Source organism: Phymastichus coffea, unplaced genomic scaffold, assembly GCF_024137745.1.
Source record: "Phymastichus coffea isolate CEN01 unplaced genomic scaffold, Cenicafe_Pcof_1.1 PCOF00010, whole genome shotgun sequence".
NCBI classification, from domain to species: domain Eukaryota; kingdom Metazoa; phylum Arthropoda; class Insecta; order Hymenoptera; family Eulophidae; genus Phymastichus; species Phymastichus coffea.
Genome location: NW_026706821.1, coordinates 7912935 through 7930396, shown reverse-complemented (window position 1 = coordinate 7930396; position 17462 = coordinate 7912935). Strand labels below are relative to the sequence as shown.

Genomic DNA, 17462 nt, shown 5'->3' with positions numbered 1-17462 from the left:
AATCATTTGTCACTACTTCGTCTAGCGACCATCCTCTCCTAACAGCATCACAAGGACAACTCGTGGGGAAATACATTTCTCTACGAGATAGATCCTTCTGGTGTTTCCTTACAAAATTTACTTAATCATTTGATAGACTAAAGTGTCTGCATAAAAATTCTCGGCATATGTCCAGGTGCATCGCCTGACATTAGGCCGAGTCTTGTGCGGATTCTCGTAAGACATTAGAGAACGTACTCCGTTTGCCTAAACCAGAGATTGTTCTCGTTAAATTAAATAAAGAAGGTAGACTCTGAATCAATGTTACGGTACTACGTAGGCTTCTTTTCCTACGAGTGTTAACATTGTCTCTGGGACATACGTCCTACCATTGCTAATAGTTTCTCACGTATATTTTAACGCGGGCACCTATTAGCTAACCTTAGTTTATTAATTATAATTAATATCGAATATCATAAGATACTATCGCTAAAAAAATTATTTTTTATGTCATTATTCCTTATATAAAAGTAAATATATTAAAACGTGAAAACCCAAATTCTCACTTAACGCTATATCAATTAATATCGGGTATGAACTATTAAGAAAATGTGTAAATTGTAGCCACTTAGGTGAAACTTTACAATGCTCATGATGATAATGAACTTGAAAGCTAACTAATACCATTAATATATAATTTCAGCTTCTCTTAATTCTTCGATTATAGACTGAATTTCATTCACATGATTTTGATTGCTTGCTGATGTCTCTGAAATTAATAATTTAAGACGTTCTACAAGCTCATTGGGATCATTCCAATATATATAATCCAATAATAATAATTTTATAAGGTAACTTCAAAGAAAATCCTCTGCCACTCGGTGAATTATAAGGTGTAACTCTGATCAACTGAGATATAATATCTCGAAATTTTTCACTTGATTGACAACGTATTTCCTCGTCCGATTTGTAATACTTTTTATATGTATTCGTTTTATTTATAATACGACCATAGGTACCTAAATTGTCTTCAGTTATAATGGAGCTATCAGACTTGATTAACAGTTCAGTCAATCCAGGACTTTTTTCATATGTATCTTTATCGATAGTAATTTTATTATTTTCAAAATTCAATGACCTATCAATCTTAAGAGTACCATCTTTAATTTGACGTACTCCACAGATAGTATTTAATGTTGCTACTTGATTTTTCCGCACCATTAATAAATACTTATTAAGTGAATTACTTTCAGGAGTATGAAATATACATCAACATCATTATTTTTCAGTTGTTCATTAGCATTCAATGCTTCTTCAAATCCACTATCATATAATTTTTCAAATGGTTTTTCCTCTTTTTTAGACAAGTCTCGTATATCATAGCTATCTTTTTCTTCTTTTTTAGGTTGCAATAATTTTTTACGTTTGGTTTTTCTCTGCTGACTAAGTGTTGTTTCATCAACCAACTTTTCAAGTGGTTTAATCACAGGCTTGAAAATCTCTTTGACAAATTTTTCAGTTGCTAATTTGTCAGACTTTAACAAATTATATTTATGCTTCGCGAGCTTTTTCCACTTAACGAAGAATACCTATCTGTTGATATAACTCTGTCATGTTGTCAATCTGCAATCTTGTAACCTACTGCCAGTTTTATGTTGAATGATTTGCATTTATAATGAACTTATCAAAAACTTTTCTGAATCTTCCAGCATCTATTTTTCGATCCTTGTCAATTACAAGGAAGCTGTAATCTTCTTTACAACACGAAGAACAAATTTCTTTAAAACATTGGTAGGACATATCAGTATTCACATGATCATTATAGATATGTTTTAAATTCATATCATCTTGGCAAAAAATTATTAAAAAATTCACATAATCTCTGACTAAGTGTTTGGGTACTTGAACATATGATTGACATAAATAAAAACAAACAACATTTCTATGTCTTCCCATACAATAAAAAGCTTTCACATTATCTTGCTTCTTACAAGCAATGTCATCAAAAATCATAATAAAGTTTGGACGTGCTTCGTCTAGTGATACAACGAGATAGTACTTGTTAAAAGGTACACTACCGTCCATAAAGATTTGCCATTCCCTTGCTGAAATCATTAAAACTTTAGAGTTTTATGACTCAGTTTCTATAAGAGCTAGAAAATCCTTCGGAGTCTCATTTGAAAGGTCTTGCCAAGACCTTTCAAATGTTGTAAAACATAATTGATTTTATTTGTTTTTTGTACAACTTGTGACGTCATAAATAAATTGTTTTTTTTAAATTTTTTCACATCAACTTCGACCCCGATTTATTTATATAACGGATTCTACGATGGAAAAACTGTATAAGCCATTCGATAGAGCTTTCAAAAAGCTACAAAATCCATATCCGGAAAATTTTTTTACCTTTATTTTTTATGAGCTATATGGTGTTTTATACAAAAACAAAGATTTTCAAAAAATGGACTGTATTTTTTTTATTTTCAACTCTAAAGAAAAAATGTAGTATTTTGCAAGAGCTATCAAATGCGCCACTCAGAATTAAAAAAAAAAATTTTTTCTTTTCAAGTTTTTTAGAATTGAAATTTTTTTAGAAAAAAAACTGAAATTACATACGAGTATTTAATAAAATTAGTAAGTAACTAGTATTTATAACTGAATGGGCTTACAAACAATGATAACAAGATACATTTATTGAACCATAATTTATTACTTACTCAGAATAGATTAACATAATTTGGTTACAATTTTTCTACAAAATTTATTTATTACAACGTTTCAATAATAACATAACAATAATAATTTCATTTTTTATAATACTAATAACGCTTGTAATTAATATATTATCATAATCTGAATATAAATTTCAGTTGTAAACAAAAACGAAACAATACTAATTATTTAAACGTTTTTTTCATCGAAATGTCCACCTTTGTTTGTTATAACTACTTTACAAATTCGAGGCATTCGTGCTACAAGTTTCTCTAAAGTTTCTGCACTTATTTTTTTCCACTCATTTTCTAAGATATTCCAAAGATCCTTCTGGAAAGTAGGTCCTACCTTCCTTACAGCTCTATCTAGATCATCCCACAATAGTTCGATAGGGTTAGGATCAGGAGAGTACGGTGGCTATTCCATCACAACTAATTTTTTTTTCTTCTCCAATTAAGCAAGATAACTTTTACATAACTTTGAAGTATGCTTTGGGTCGTTATCTTGTTGGAACGTAAATTTGCGACCAATTATTCTTGTTCCGGAAGATACAACATTTTTTTCAAGAATTTTTTTGTAACCTTCTTTTTTCAACTTGCCATCAATTTTAAGAAGGTCACCAACCTTAGAACCACGAAAACAACCTCATACCATTACTGAGCCGCCACCATGTTTAACCGAAGCACACATATTTTTCTCTAAATGTTTTTGCTTATTTTTTCTCCGCACAAAACATCTGCGTTTACTACCAAAAACCTCGAATTTGCTCTCATCAGACCACAAAACTTTTTTCCAATCATCAATGATCCAAATTTTATGTTTTCTGGCCCAAGCCAATCGTTTCTTTTTATTAATCGGTTTTAGTAAAGGCTTTTTAATTGCTATTCGACCGTATAGTCCATCTTCATGAAGTCGTCTCTTTATCGTAGTAACACTAAGTTTAACATCATACGCTTTTTGAGTTTCAATAGCAAGTTAGGGTGCCGTGAGTCTTGGATTATGTGTACTTGTACTACAAATGTGTTTATCAGTAGCGCTCGTAGTTTTCCTAGGCCTTCCGGAAATTTTTCTGTTTTTGATATTTCGTTGAGTTATGAATTTTTTAATGTTATAATCAACTGTTCTTCTTGGAATTTATTCAAAATTTAGGAAATTTCATTATTACTTTTATTCACTTTATGCAAGGCTACTATCTCAGATCACTCTTCAATGCTTAAGTTTCTTTTTTTCGTCATTTTTAATGAACAAAAAATACATGCATAATTTACTGACTAGATTGGACACATTGATATTTCACTCATTAAAGCTGATAAGAGACTGAATTTCCATACGTATTCTCTGCTATATGTATACATTCATGAAAGTCAAGTAAATCAAACCACGTAAACACTCAGTGATTATCACAGTGATTATCGGTGAGCACAATACTGTAGAAAGTCATTAAAAATGAAAACAATGCAAATTCCTCTGTTACAAACGTCGAATACAATAAATGTATCTTGTTGTCATTGTTTGTAAGTCCATTCAGTTATAAATACTAGTTACTTACTAATTTTATTAAATATATGTAATTTCAGTTTTTATTCTAGAAAAATTTCAATTCTAAAAAACGTGAAAAGAAAAAATTTTTTTTTTAAATTCTGAGTGACGCATTTGATAGCTCTTGCAAAATACTACATTTTTTCTTCTGAGAGTTTTTTCTTTAGAGTTGAAAAGAAAAAAAATACAGCCCATTTTTTGAAAATCTTTGTTTTTGTATAAAACACCATATAGCTCATAAAAAATAGAGGTAAAAAAATTTTCCGGATATGGATTTTGTAGCTTTTTGAAAGCTCTATCGAATGGCTTATATAGTTTTTCCATCGTAGAATCCGTTATATAAATAAATCGGGGTCGAAATTGATGTGAAAAAATTAAAAAAAAACAATTTATTTATGACGTCACAAGTTGTACAAAAAACAAATAAAATCAATTATGTTTTACAACATTTGAAAGATCTTGGCAAGACCTTTCAAATGAGACCCCGCAGGATTTTCTAGCTCTTATAGAAACTGAGCCATAGAACTCTAAAGTTTTGATGATTTCGGCAAGGGGATGGCAAATCTTTATGAACGGTAGTGTAAGTTGTCAACATCTTTGATGGGTTCAAGAAGTTGCTCAAGAAATTTGTATTTTGGGTTGATTAAGTGACTTAGAATATATGTAAAAAATATTTTCAAACTGTAAACCATTAGGATGGGTGAAAAGAGCTAAGAGCACATTCGTCTTACCACAATTAGATGCACTTCAGCATAATGCACGTATGCTGTCTGGAAATAGATCTCCACGTCTGTTACTTTTCTTTTCACTTTTGTCTGTCAATTCATAAAAATTTATCACAGGAAACTTGAGAGACTGTTACTCTATATTCATTTCGAGACATAAATAATAAATAAATTTCAGTCAGAAATTTCCTAAGTGGAAAGAATCTTTATTCATATTAGTAAGCCCATCAGGGTGAAACTCATTTAAAATGAAACTAGGGTATTGTAATGCCCAGAATTCTCGTCTTGACGCACGCTCAGATGACAAGTTACGTGTAGACCACTTAGTAATTATACTGTGGTAATAAAAACTCGAGGTAGTATAGACCTAAAATTTACCTAGCCGATGCTAGGCGGCTCCACTTGTAAGAGAAAATTTTGTCTGCCTCCATTTTGTCTGCTTTTTTTTCCGTGTACATATCTTTAAGCGTTATTTCTGGGAACTTTTAGAAATATACACTATTATTTTTGGAAAACCCTAGTTTTTTATAAATATATCCATATATAATTGTTACAAACGATCTCTATGAGCAATCGAGGGTAATTTAATGACTTATAATAGATAATAGTTGACTAATAAAAGTATGTTAAGTCCTTACACGGTAAAATTTTAAGTAATAGTACTTTTATATGCGATTTGGGATGAGTAACTTCATCTCTCTCAAGGGAACTGTACGCTTCCCTATTGCGGGAAAATTTCCACCAATCAGTTTTGAAGTTTTCATGCCCAAACCCTTCAGAGCCCCTTGCGACCTTATTTTGAAAGAGAGCGCATCCCAAGGGAATGTGCTAAGTAAGGCGGAAACTGTTCGCCACTGCTACGCCACCCACAGTCAGGACTGTCACGCTCTCCAGACCTTCTCTCTCTCAGTGGCAAGGACTAGTTTAGAGTCAAACATAATTTAATTCTTTTAAGTTGTGAGCGTGCAAGGCTCAATTTTCAAAGTTTTAACTTTAATTTCAAATTGTGAGGAAGGATTTAAATATTCAATAAAAGTTGAAATTAAATTTATAGATCACATAACTTCCTTTTAGTAACCTGTCTTCAAATTAAATTTTTCCAATTCTGTATCGCTCGGTCCTCTTGTTGCATTACAAGTTGGATAGAATTGATACTTAGGTTAACACTCAGAACTTGGATCAATAGGATCTTTATAGGTTGAAGTGGAATTTATAATTGATAATTCTCTGTGCCTTCTGAAAAGACTGGCGCAAGAATAGTCGATTTAGATTCAGGGATTAGAAAAGCACCTGCGCCGTGCGCATCAAATTTTTCTGTATTTTAGCCAACACCAATCTTTCCTTACTCGGGTAAAGTGAGAAATCACAGCTCGAAAAGGATAACGAATTTCCGCCTCTCGAAAAGTGAGACATAACACAACTTTTATTCAAGAGCGCGTTCCTATAATCCTATTTCTCTGTCAACTAAAATAAACTCAAGATTAGTGATTATTCATACAAACGCACTCTTGAATGAAGGTTACAATGAAAATTATTTATTAAAATATATATTGCATTTTTGTCGAAATCTCACGATAAACCGTTTTAGAGTTTTATGATCTCTTTAGGTGAAGATGCAAATCTGGCAACTCAATACAATAATATTCGACACAGCTATAGCTCCTTTTCTTGTAATCCGTACGTATTAGCGATTTGCAAATAACTCTCACAATTTTCCAGAAACAAGTAAACATCTTCTGCATGATTTCTGTACATACGACTTTATCCCCGAAGTGTATTCGCTTGAAGAGAATCCAAACATTCGTGAACAGATGATTCAATTGCTAAGACGTAAAGATTCCATCATTAGGAAAACTCGTCAATTTAGACTATGTGATAAAACAGAAGCCTATTTAAAGGACTCTTGGAATTATTTGATATTTAAAGGCTGATTATTTTTAAATACAGGATGATCTATTGTCGTTCTGATTACTTCGACTAAACGAAAACTCATATTTGAAATTACCAAAATATTCAATACTTTAGGTGTTCTAGGATCTATTTATATTATACCCTAAGGTACTAATACAAAATTGCTGGAAAACGAAAATTACTTCAGATAACTCTTTGTATTAAGAGAATCATATCAAATAGAAATTACTAATAGATTAATTAAAAAACTTTCAACTGCATCGACAATTATTAAATCGTGAGTCGATAAAGATAGAACTTCATGGCTTTCCCGATGTGTGTAGTTGTGGTTACGAAGCATGTTTTTATTAAATCAATCAACTAAAACAAATCGATCAACTAAAAAGGTATCGTCACAATAAAGTTTATATGTTGTAAATCTAGAGTCTTTTAAATAGTATTACAATTAGTCGTTCAGAGTTTTGCTCTACTTGTTTTGGTTAGATGTAACAATGGTCCTAACTCAGCTAAAAAATAGTCCTTATTTATTGAGGAAATTCAACGATTTATCATTAAAGTGAACAGACCGCGCTCAATCCAAAAATCGAAAGTAGTAGTCAATCAAGTGAAGGACAGTAAAATTTCTGTTAGTATTTTCCAAATATATAATAAAAACTAATAACAGCCAAAATAGTCTTCCTAATAAGAGAAGACGTGTTTACTCCTCATAAAAAAAACAATAAAAACTACAAAATTGTAAGGGGTAAAAGGCGGCAAAGCAGCCCAGATAACAAAAACCTAAATAAAAAATGGCAAGTCCAATTACCGGATTACTGGCTAAGCAAATTAAGAAATAAGTAGGAGATACTGTAAAATACGGGAGGCGATTATAACATGAAGCATTTATCATAAGGATCAAGATCATCAACTGCAACTGCCAGATGTAAAATATTTTATAAAATACTATTTAATAATATCTGCACACCAATATCTACTAGAATACTGATATACTGACCAACAGATATGAATAAATTACCAAATTTGATGAATTTCGCATCTGTTAAAAGTATTAAAAAAAATTGTTTAACATATCATCATGTTTAAAATGAACATCGAATTATTTGCTAGTATAAATTACATTGCAAACTCAAAACAGTAAACGGTTGGGTGAAAACTGACTGAAAAAGATTTGCTCTTTACATTGATGAATGCTTTACATGTAGCGTACTTTTTTAATTAGGTAATGACGTAACTGTATTAAAACTTTTAAGCTATTACTAACCGAAACCTAGATAAATGCTCAAGAAATGTAAATATTGAAGAAAAACAACAATTCACTTTCAATATACTAACTGAAAAAATGAAAGAAAACAGATCACTAAGAAAAAGATACAATACTAGATTTGTCTCAAAAGTATCAGAACTACGTTCATATTTTCGCGCGGAAATACTCGGGATACCTCTAGAGGGTAGGGCCTTTATTATCAACTCCTAACCTTTTCGTCAGTAGCCTTAGATACCAATGAAATATCTTAGTTCCTGCGTAACGTGTATTTGTTTACAATAACTTTTTTGCGTTTGTCGCAATTCGTTTATTGCTAAAAATAGCAGAACGATCTGAATAGCAAATAGCAATATATTATTCTTAAACCGTAAATATAAAAAATTTGAATAATTATTGTACATTTATTTTTCGAAGAAACAGAAATTGTGTTTTTGCTCTTAGCTTTTTATGCGAGTGAATTAATAATCATTTAACAAAAAAATTGTCCCTATGTTGTGTCAATGAATAATAGAATTTAAGTAAAAATAAATGTTTGTCGTAAACACATAGTGATATTTTTTACCTATTTAATAATCACACATAATAAATTGAAAAATTAATATAACTTCGAACCGAAGAATTGTTATAAAGCAGTTAGAAAAAACTATTCAGGGACAGGAACATGATGTAATGTGAATCATGGCTAATAAAGAAAAAGATTTTTCAGCCTAATTTGATAAAATACAGTATTGATTCTACTTCGTTTATAGAAACTTCTGACAGTTTATGTTTATGAAAGAAAGTTTCTTTTCTAATCCAGTCAGATGTTGTGTAACGGCGGCTCCAAGAAAAACAGGCCACACACTTAGCTCGTAAATTAGGATTATAAATCGCGTACAGCTAAGAAAAGAAAATTTTCTTCGAGAACGACAGTTTTCGTCTCGCGCATCTGGCAATTTTCGGATGTTTGGAAGTGTACTATAATAATCAGAGCGTTGGACCCGAAAATATAGCGAATCAGCGTTACCCGATTATAACCGCCCGCGGCTGAAAATCACCAGCATGTAATTGAGGCAGGGTAACAGAAGTAAATTATATGTAAAAGAACAATTAATCACTTTATTGACGTATTTATTAATTTATAAGCAAGAAGTCGGAGTGATTAGGGACAGTACAACTCTGAATAATTATGAAATAGCAAGGGTACAAATTAATCGAAATTAAATAATTTTCCGGTCGGTCATCGATTAACAAAGATGGTGGAATGGTCAGCGCAAATAACTAAATCACGAATTTTCTTTGTCTGATCTTAACGCTCATGTTCGGTTTGCGAAATGGCGGAAAGGTCAGTTCAATTAAATAAACTCGGTAAGTTTATTCGGCTAATTCTGTGTTCGCAATAAATTATTAGCGAAAGGTCAGCGCGAATCTCCTAAATCACGAATTTTCTTTGATTGATCTTAACGCTCACGTTCGGTTTGTGAAATGGCGGTAAGATCAGCACAATTAAATAAGCACGACAATTCTATTCGGCTAAATGGCAAGCAGGTCAGCGCGAATAAATTAATTCAATAATGTTATTCGCCTACTCCTGCGTACGCAATAAAATTCTATACGGCAAAAGGTCATCGCGTATAATTAATCACGACCTCTAATTCGTATAAACCTAACACTCACTTTAGATCTAGGAAATGGCGGAAAGGTTAGCGCGATTCGATAGGCACTGGCATCGACGGATCCACGCGTCGCGACGACCTACGGCACTGATAATTTTATCCCGCATTTTTTTAATTAATATAAATGAGTGGCACTTTGCCTACTTACGATTCTTCCTTACTGTTTCGGCGAACAAAATTAGCTAATTTCGGATTGCTGCGTTCAGATCACAGAATATCTGCGTAATTAATCCTGTGGCGAAATTATCTGGCTCAATCACTCCTTCTAGCTCGAAGACCGGTGGCAAAATGGACGAGAATCGGCTTTTCGCGGTCAAAGATCGCTTTTCTTCTCCTCTTTCCGAGAAGAAATGTTATTATTGGTCGGTATGCTAATTCGGATATCGGTAGCGCCCTCCGAATATTTTATCATTGGTCCGTATGTAAATTAGAAGGATACAGCACCCTCCTTAACTCTCCTACTTTCGTCGTTATTTACCCTCTCTCACCCCCCCACTAAGGTAGCTATCATTAATTGTCGGAAAAGACCTACCCCTACTCTTATCTATTTTTCTATCAGGACGGAAATCAAATTTTATTCTAATTCGCTGATTGGTCGTGACGTCACTAGCGAATTTCGTCAGAGGTTCGAATTCTGTCGGTTAATTTATTGCTTAAACCTAACGGGGTAGTTGTCGCTCGCTATCATAATAGGGGTGTCGGTCGCATGCGAATTTTACAATTCGGTATCTATTCCATTTTCATTCTTTTTCAATTATAATTTTAATTTGTCATGAATACGTATATAATATACGTCGTTTCATTTGTAGCGCCCTCATTCTCGCATTTGCATATTATTCTATTTATCATTTCATATCATCTGTCTCGCTCGCTCTTGTTTAGTCTATTCCGCTCGCTCTGTCTCGCTCGCTCTGTCTCAGTCTGTCTCGGCGTTTCAAAATGTCCCCTCGGTCTGTCGCGCATACGCCTCGTGTTCCTATATCGGTTGTTGGAGCGCCTCCTGGGACGCTCCCGTGTCGGTTGAGTGACGTATTGCCGGGTGTTTGTGTGGTCGCTGTTGTGCTTGTGTGTGGCGCTCAGGATGTCGCCGATGGTGTTCGGCAACCCGACACAGCTGATTGCCGGCTGCCACTTCATCGGCGATTTTCTGCTCGCCCCAGGAGTGTCAGCGCTTTGTGAGTATTAGTGTTGATGTCTGGGAGTGTAACGGATCTGCATGTGTCATCAACATGCATTTCCGTTGCATTTCCCAGTCAAGTTTTTCCGTTTTCTTTTGCCGGTCGGCCACGTGGTCGGGAGTGAGTGTGTGCGTGCGCTCTCTTTTTCCGTGGTGTGCTCCTTTTTTTCTCTCTTCTCTTTGAGTGTCGTCGGATCGCGTTTGTCAAGTTTGTTTTGCCAATATCTCCGGTGTGGTTGTTTGGACATGAAAAGGGGTAATTGTTTTATATAGAGCGCGTTTGTTTTTATTTTATTCAACCGGATACGGGGCGGCAAGGGACGGGGATGACCTTTCTGGCCTTTCACATTTGCTTGCAGATCTGTCAAAAATATGCGAGACTTGTCTGTTTCATGTAGTTTTCAAGTAATTAACAAAAGACTATTTTGATTAATAGTTTTTGTTTATTGCTCGAATAGCTTTAGTTTTATATATAAATATAAATATAGAAATATATAATAATTCATTTCTGTATTAATTGTGAATTTCGTGTGTTTAATCGTTGAATACACTCAACTTTGCGTTAAAAAATTTAAGAATGGCTTGAACGAAACTTAATGATTATATTCATAATAATTAACTCCAATTTTCCAGTATTTCTTATGGATTTTTGGTAAATTAATTAATGGTTAAAACTATTAAAATCTTGTTTGTTTCCAGATAAATATAATCCTTAACTTTTGTTCTGTACTTTAGTTTTATTATAGACTAAATAATATTTTTGTATTAGCAAGATTAGAGTACCACACACACACAATTAATTTAAATAATTAAAGATGAAATTAGTACATAGAGGGTCATCTGTGTGAAGAGGGCCCAAACACTTGAATGTGGCCACTCCCGCATACTCTGCCCCCGACCAATCAGGGTTTGAATTCCACTTACGCTTGAGACACTCACCAAATTTTTCAACCAATTAAATCAGGAAAATTTGAGTTCTTCCTGCCTAAAAATGACAAGAAATTTAGAGTGGACCTCTCTTGCGAAAAGCATAAAAGGAAGCTCTTGAAGAAAAATAGGCAGTTTTTATCCCAGTTCATTCCAGTTCGGTATTTTATAAAAAGGACCTCCGTGTGTGTGGGAAATAAGTACAAAAAAGTAAGTAAACGAATTTAATAAAATACCCAAAACTCTAATTCGGTTCATTTCTTTCCTCATTCTTTTCTTTCTTAGTTTCGCGTACCGTTTTTTTTTATTTTAGATAGTTACACTCGATTGCCAGGCGTGTGGTCGAGTGCATATTAAATAGGCTTCCTGTTACGTTATTTCATTGCCAAGAGTGTGGTAAAATAACGTGAAGCACAACTATATTGCCAAGCGTGTGGTATAGTACAGCTTCAATCCTCCGTCACCGGAAAGAGAATTTCCCGTGATAGTGGCAATGCACATCCCGATTATTGTCTGAAAGGATAGACCAAAAAGTGCGCCTGAGAAATATGTCTCGTCAACCGACGTCACAGTTAATAATGATGATTACGAAAACTTTTATAAAAAATGATGGCTACAAAGATGGCTAATATATTGCAAGTAGCACTCGCTAACAGCATTCCAATACAATGAGAGCCATTACATAATCAAGAATGATGTAGATGCTTGATTCCTGGGTCACTATCTAAGAACACCAAAGAGTGCGATAAGCAGAAGAAGTTAATTAGAATTCTCATGTATACTTAAGTTTACCTATATTCTCATAACTACGTAACCTTATACTATAAAAGTATGTAAAACCATTATTAGAATGATAGATAAGAAATGTTTTATGTAACGAAAGAAATTGAAACACAAGAACTATTAAGGAACGACAAGTAGCAGCTTGATAATTTTGTCGCGCCTTACCTAGACTAAGTACACAAGCACATATGTGCTCACTATAATATACAATATAGAACATTTCTGGTGGTCAGTTGACAAACTTTAGTTTACTCATAGAAAACAAGGGTTAAATCAAGTACCAATATAAAGTCACGGAAATTCCTTTCATCACATCATTCACTGAATAATCATGTCATGTATATGTATTATTCTGTATAAGGATGTCCGATCCTTCCGTTTGTCATTATTTTCAGTCGATGGACAACGGCCGACGGGCTCAGACGTGTTATGGGTCGTGTAACGTAGGCCCGATACTTTCCGGACAGACTTCGTATACCCGAAACCTTCAAATAGCGTTAACATATTGCATGATTTCATGTTTATTTATTATAGTAACACAACACCTTTTTCACCAATACGAACATTGAAACGCGATAGCCACGCGGCATATACTGCCTCCGGCGATGATAGGATATATCGTTATTGCAATCAACGTTGTATCGTAAGCTTCATGACGAAGCTTATAGTGCGTTTTCGTCCAGACCGTGAGACAAAGTCATCTTTCTCTAAATTTATGCCACATAAAAGAATTACGTAAACTAAAGGCATAGATACTACGGCGCGCGACGCTAAAAGCCACTCAAGAAAGAACACAAGAGTCAAACTTGCGATGCGTTATTTTCAATCCGTATGACTAACATTATTTCGTATCTAAACTTCCAATAAAAGATTTTTGTGTCACTGCTCGAGCAAGAGTACACTTCACGACGTGTTTCATTAATTTATACGGTGCTAGTATTAGCCAGTGGCTATCGGTTCGATAAGTAGACCGGTCTTTCTATAAATAAATATATTATATATTTAATAAATAAATGTATCATATATTTTATAAATAAATATATTATATATTTTATAAATAAATATATTATAAATATATTATATAATAAACAATAAATATATTACATACCTAATATCCCTTAATTATTTTATTGTCGTCTTCACGATTATTTTCATTGGTGAGCGAATTGAATATTAAGGATTTCCAATGTATTGTGACGAGAGCAAGCATTGCATTTGTTCTCGTCAGTATTTTTCCCTAATTCCCCCTCTCTCGGCAAGGCATGGTGACCAGCGTTGGGAGCATTTAAGAATGCGCCTAAGGCATGGTCTTTGTTTCACCCAACAAAGATTGCCGAGTGAGGCTGAGCCGGCCCGAAGTCATAAAGTGTATGACAACGAGAGGTGTTTGAAAAAGAGAGATAGAGAGGGAGAGGGGCGTGCGTGCCCCACGCAAGATTAGGTAGGTGCGCGACGCGTAACCAATTAACGCATTGATCACGCGCCACCTAATAAATAGGTCAAGTGGGGAGAGAAAGAGCAAGCGAAGAAGCTGTCGATTGCGGAAGCGAACGAGCGGTGAGATGGTTTTTAGTCGGTCAGCGGTACAGTCAGTGCAGTGTGCAGAGTTAGAGGACAATCGAACACACAAGCTACCCAAGGAGCTGAGACGAGAAACCAGGCGAAAAAAAAGGACAAGTGTCTTGTTACCAGCATCTTCCCAGGGATGCTACTCGGAAAGAGCCGGCGAAGAGTTACCCAGCGACGGCTAGCAACACCTTCCACAGGGCACAGCCATGTCTCCCCGTTCCCGCATAGATAAGTCAAGGCTCGTTCTCTTTATTCTTTCTTTCTCTCTCTCTCTTCAGCGGTATGGCACAGCGAGTAGGTGTGAGAGTCAGGTAGGTGGCAAGGCGTTAACGCGCCGGCTACCTGCTTTAATTACGGTCGGCATTATTTTTGTTAAGGTAGCGTACCGTCAAGGCGATATTTCGCCGGGTGGGTTTCTCTTAGTATAAGTAGGTTAAGTCGGTTTGTCGTCAAGGCGGTCACCTGCCCGGCGATACGTTCTGTGTGTTGGTTAGATTTTTGTAAGCGCGGTAAATTAGTTAATTTGTTTTTCGTTCTTTATTTGCGTAGTACGTGTTAAGGATACCGTTGTGTTCAGTAGAGTTAAGGTGTGTTCGATTAATTATGTTTATTAGTGAGTAAAGTTTTGTAAATTCGTGATTAATAATAATTCGGTACAATTATTTAATGGTATTTGAAGTGTGATTTCTGTTAATTATATTTCTCTACCTTTCCTTTCTTCCCCCTCCTCAATTACTATGAGCGAATGCGCCTCACTTGTCCACCTTTCAGAATTGGTAACTAAGCGAATTTTGTTATATTATTTGAGAAGGAAAAAAAGTACTAATGAAATAAATCATTCATTAAAGAGAACATTTTAATAAATAATTATATCGATATAATAGGTTAAACATTGCTATCAATATTCCAACAATATATTAATCAACTAGGAGTACGTACTTGTAAATCTCGATTCACAGTCTCTTCAATAGTTACAAATATTGGCGATAATTTATGTATCTCATTAGTATAAGTTTGGAAAGTGTTATTCGCTTTTTGAGAAATTCGTCCTTTTGCTTCCATCCATTCATCAAAAATCTTTGTCCTATTATTTGTCGTTTTTATGGTGCATGGTGTGATTGGCGATGCTGATAATATAAAACTATTGCATTATCTTACGTTATTTAGAATCAGAGTTATGCAATCGATTTTTTATTACAATTGTATTGCATAAATGTAATCAGTTACATCTTATTTTATGTTATAGAATCTTATTTTCTTAAAATAATTCATCAATCACATATTTCTCTTCGTGTAGATTAATTATTGTACATATGAATTTTATTTATCAATTGTATTTATTACTGATATAATTATCTTACTGTTAGATATATAATATAAATATATAATAAATTCAAACTATCACACTCTCTTTATGAATGAATTTACTAAAATTCTAAAATTTCAGCGATGCAAAATTCTATTAAAATTGGATTTGCTCATTATATAAAATAATTCGATGATAAAACAGGCCGACAAGGGTAAAGTTATAAAAACTAAAATATACTTTTCCGAAGCATTTTGATGTACTGAATCCGAATCTGGCCGCAGAATTGCTCCATTATGTCTAGTTTTCGATATATTCTAACCTAAAAGTATGAAAAAGCGGTTTTTGTCCATTTTTGAGGTTATGTAGCATGAAAAAATTTTTCAGCCAAAAAACCGTTCAGACCATTTTAAAGTATAGGTCTCCACCTTTCAAATCGTGTTAAGTTTGTTAAATAAAGTTTCATAGTTTTCAAATAGCCTACAAACCATGTGCTTATTTAGTATAACAGAGAATCCGAATTCACGAATCCCAAATAATTAAACTTGAATTCAATATCCTCAAACCTGACAATCCAAACTTAGCAACCCTAAATCCAATAACCTTAAACCCTATAGACTAAATCCTACACACCCCAAACTCGACCCACCCCTACAAATCCCACCCCTTTTAATTCACAAGCAGTCAAATTTAACTAAATCTAGAGGTAGCATATAAAATAGTTTTTGTTATAGAATAATTACATCCCACAATATAATGAATTCGGATTCTCTGTTATACTAAATAAGTATATGGTTTGTAGGCTATTTGAAAACTATGAAACTTTATAATGCAACATCTCAGCAAAAAAAAGATATCTGAACAAAATCAACACGATTTGTAAAGTGGAAACCTATACTTTAAAATGGTTTGAACGGTTTTTGGCTGAAAAATCGTTTTCACGATGCTACATAACCTCAAAAATGGACCACAACCTCTTTTTTCACACTTTTAGGCTAGAATATGTCGAAAACTAGACGTGATCGAGCAATTCTGTAGTCAAATTCGGATTCAGCACACCAAAATGCTTCGGGAAAGTATACTCTAGTTTTTGTAACTAAAAATTCGTTAAATTTTGTGGACCTGTGCAATCATTCTATCCAACTTGTACTTCCATTCCGATTTCTGCAGATCCGAAAAATTCCAAAAAATAATATATAATAAGCTTACTCTTTTACTTATAAAATTATAAATGATATTCATGTCATGTTATTTACCAAAAATTATTTTTTTTTAAATATGGATTTGTACGAAAAGCTAAGTAAACATAGCAGCTTCTCAAATTTTCTTAATGATTTTTGATAAATAAAAGCATTATTCATTGAATAATGATGATGCTACTTATCTAAATAAAATTCTCATGTAAACAAATGTTCTTTTGTGTTATTTGAATGGATTATAAAAATAGGTATGCCAATTGAGGCTCAATAAATTCTGAAGTTATATCGCTTGTTTACGATACAATTTATGACGCGTTACTACGTCGACAATACGAAAATTAAATAACAATAATATATAAATACGAATGAGAAAATTTTCAAAATATAAAACTTTTTATAGAAGAAGATTATTTCAAAAAAATCTACTGCTAAAATAAGTAATGTACGAGGGTGGTCCGATAGTCTACAAAAGAAAAACGAAAATTTTGGAAAAGAGGCGTTTTATTTTTCAACATAGTCTCCTTTTAGTTCGATACACTTGGCCCAGCGATGCTCCAACTTCTTCAACCCGTCTGAAAAATACGTTTCCTCGAGGTCTTAAAAGTAGGCTTCCGAGGCAGCGATTACCTCCTCATTCAACTCAAATTTCTATACGGCGAGTGACTTTTTCAAGTTTGGAAATAAAAAGAAGTCGCACGGGGCTAAATCTAGAGAATACG

At 33.7% G+C, this 17462-nt stretch overlaps 1 protein-coding gene across 1 annotated transcript in view; it reads right to left on the bottom strand.

Annotated features, from left to right (window-relative positions):
- Positions 1 to 17462, bottom strand: part of LOC131671652 (sphingomyelin phosphodiesterase) — a 938839-nt gene that overhangs the window by 782264 nt on the left and 139113 nt on the right. The window contains exon 3 of the mRNA XM_058948252.1: positions 15178 to 15365. Coding sequence (XP_058804235.1) covers positions 15178 to 15365 — 188 coding nt within the window. The remainder of the gene's footprint in view (positions 1 to 15177; positions 15366 to 17462) is intronic.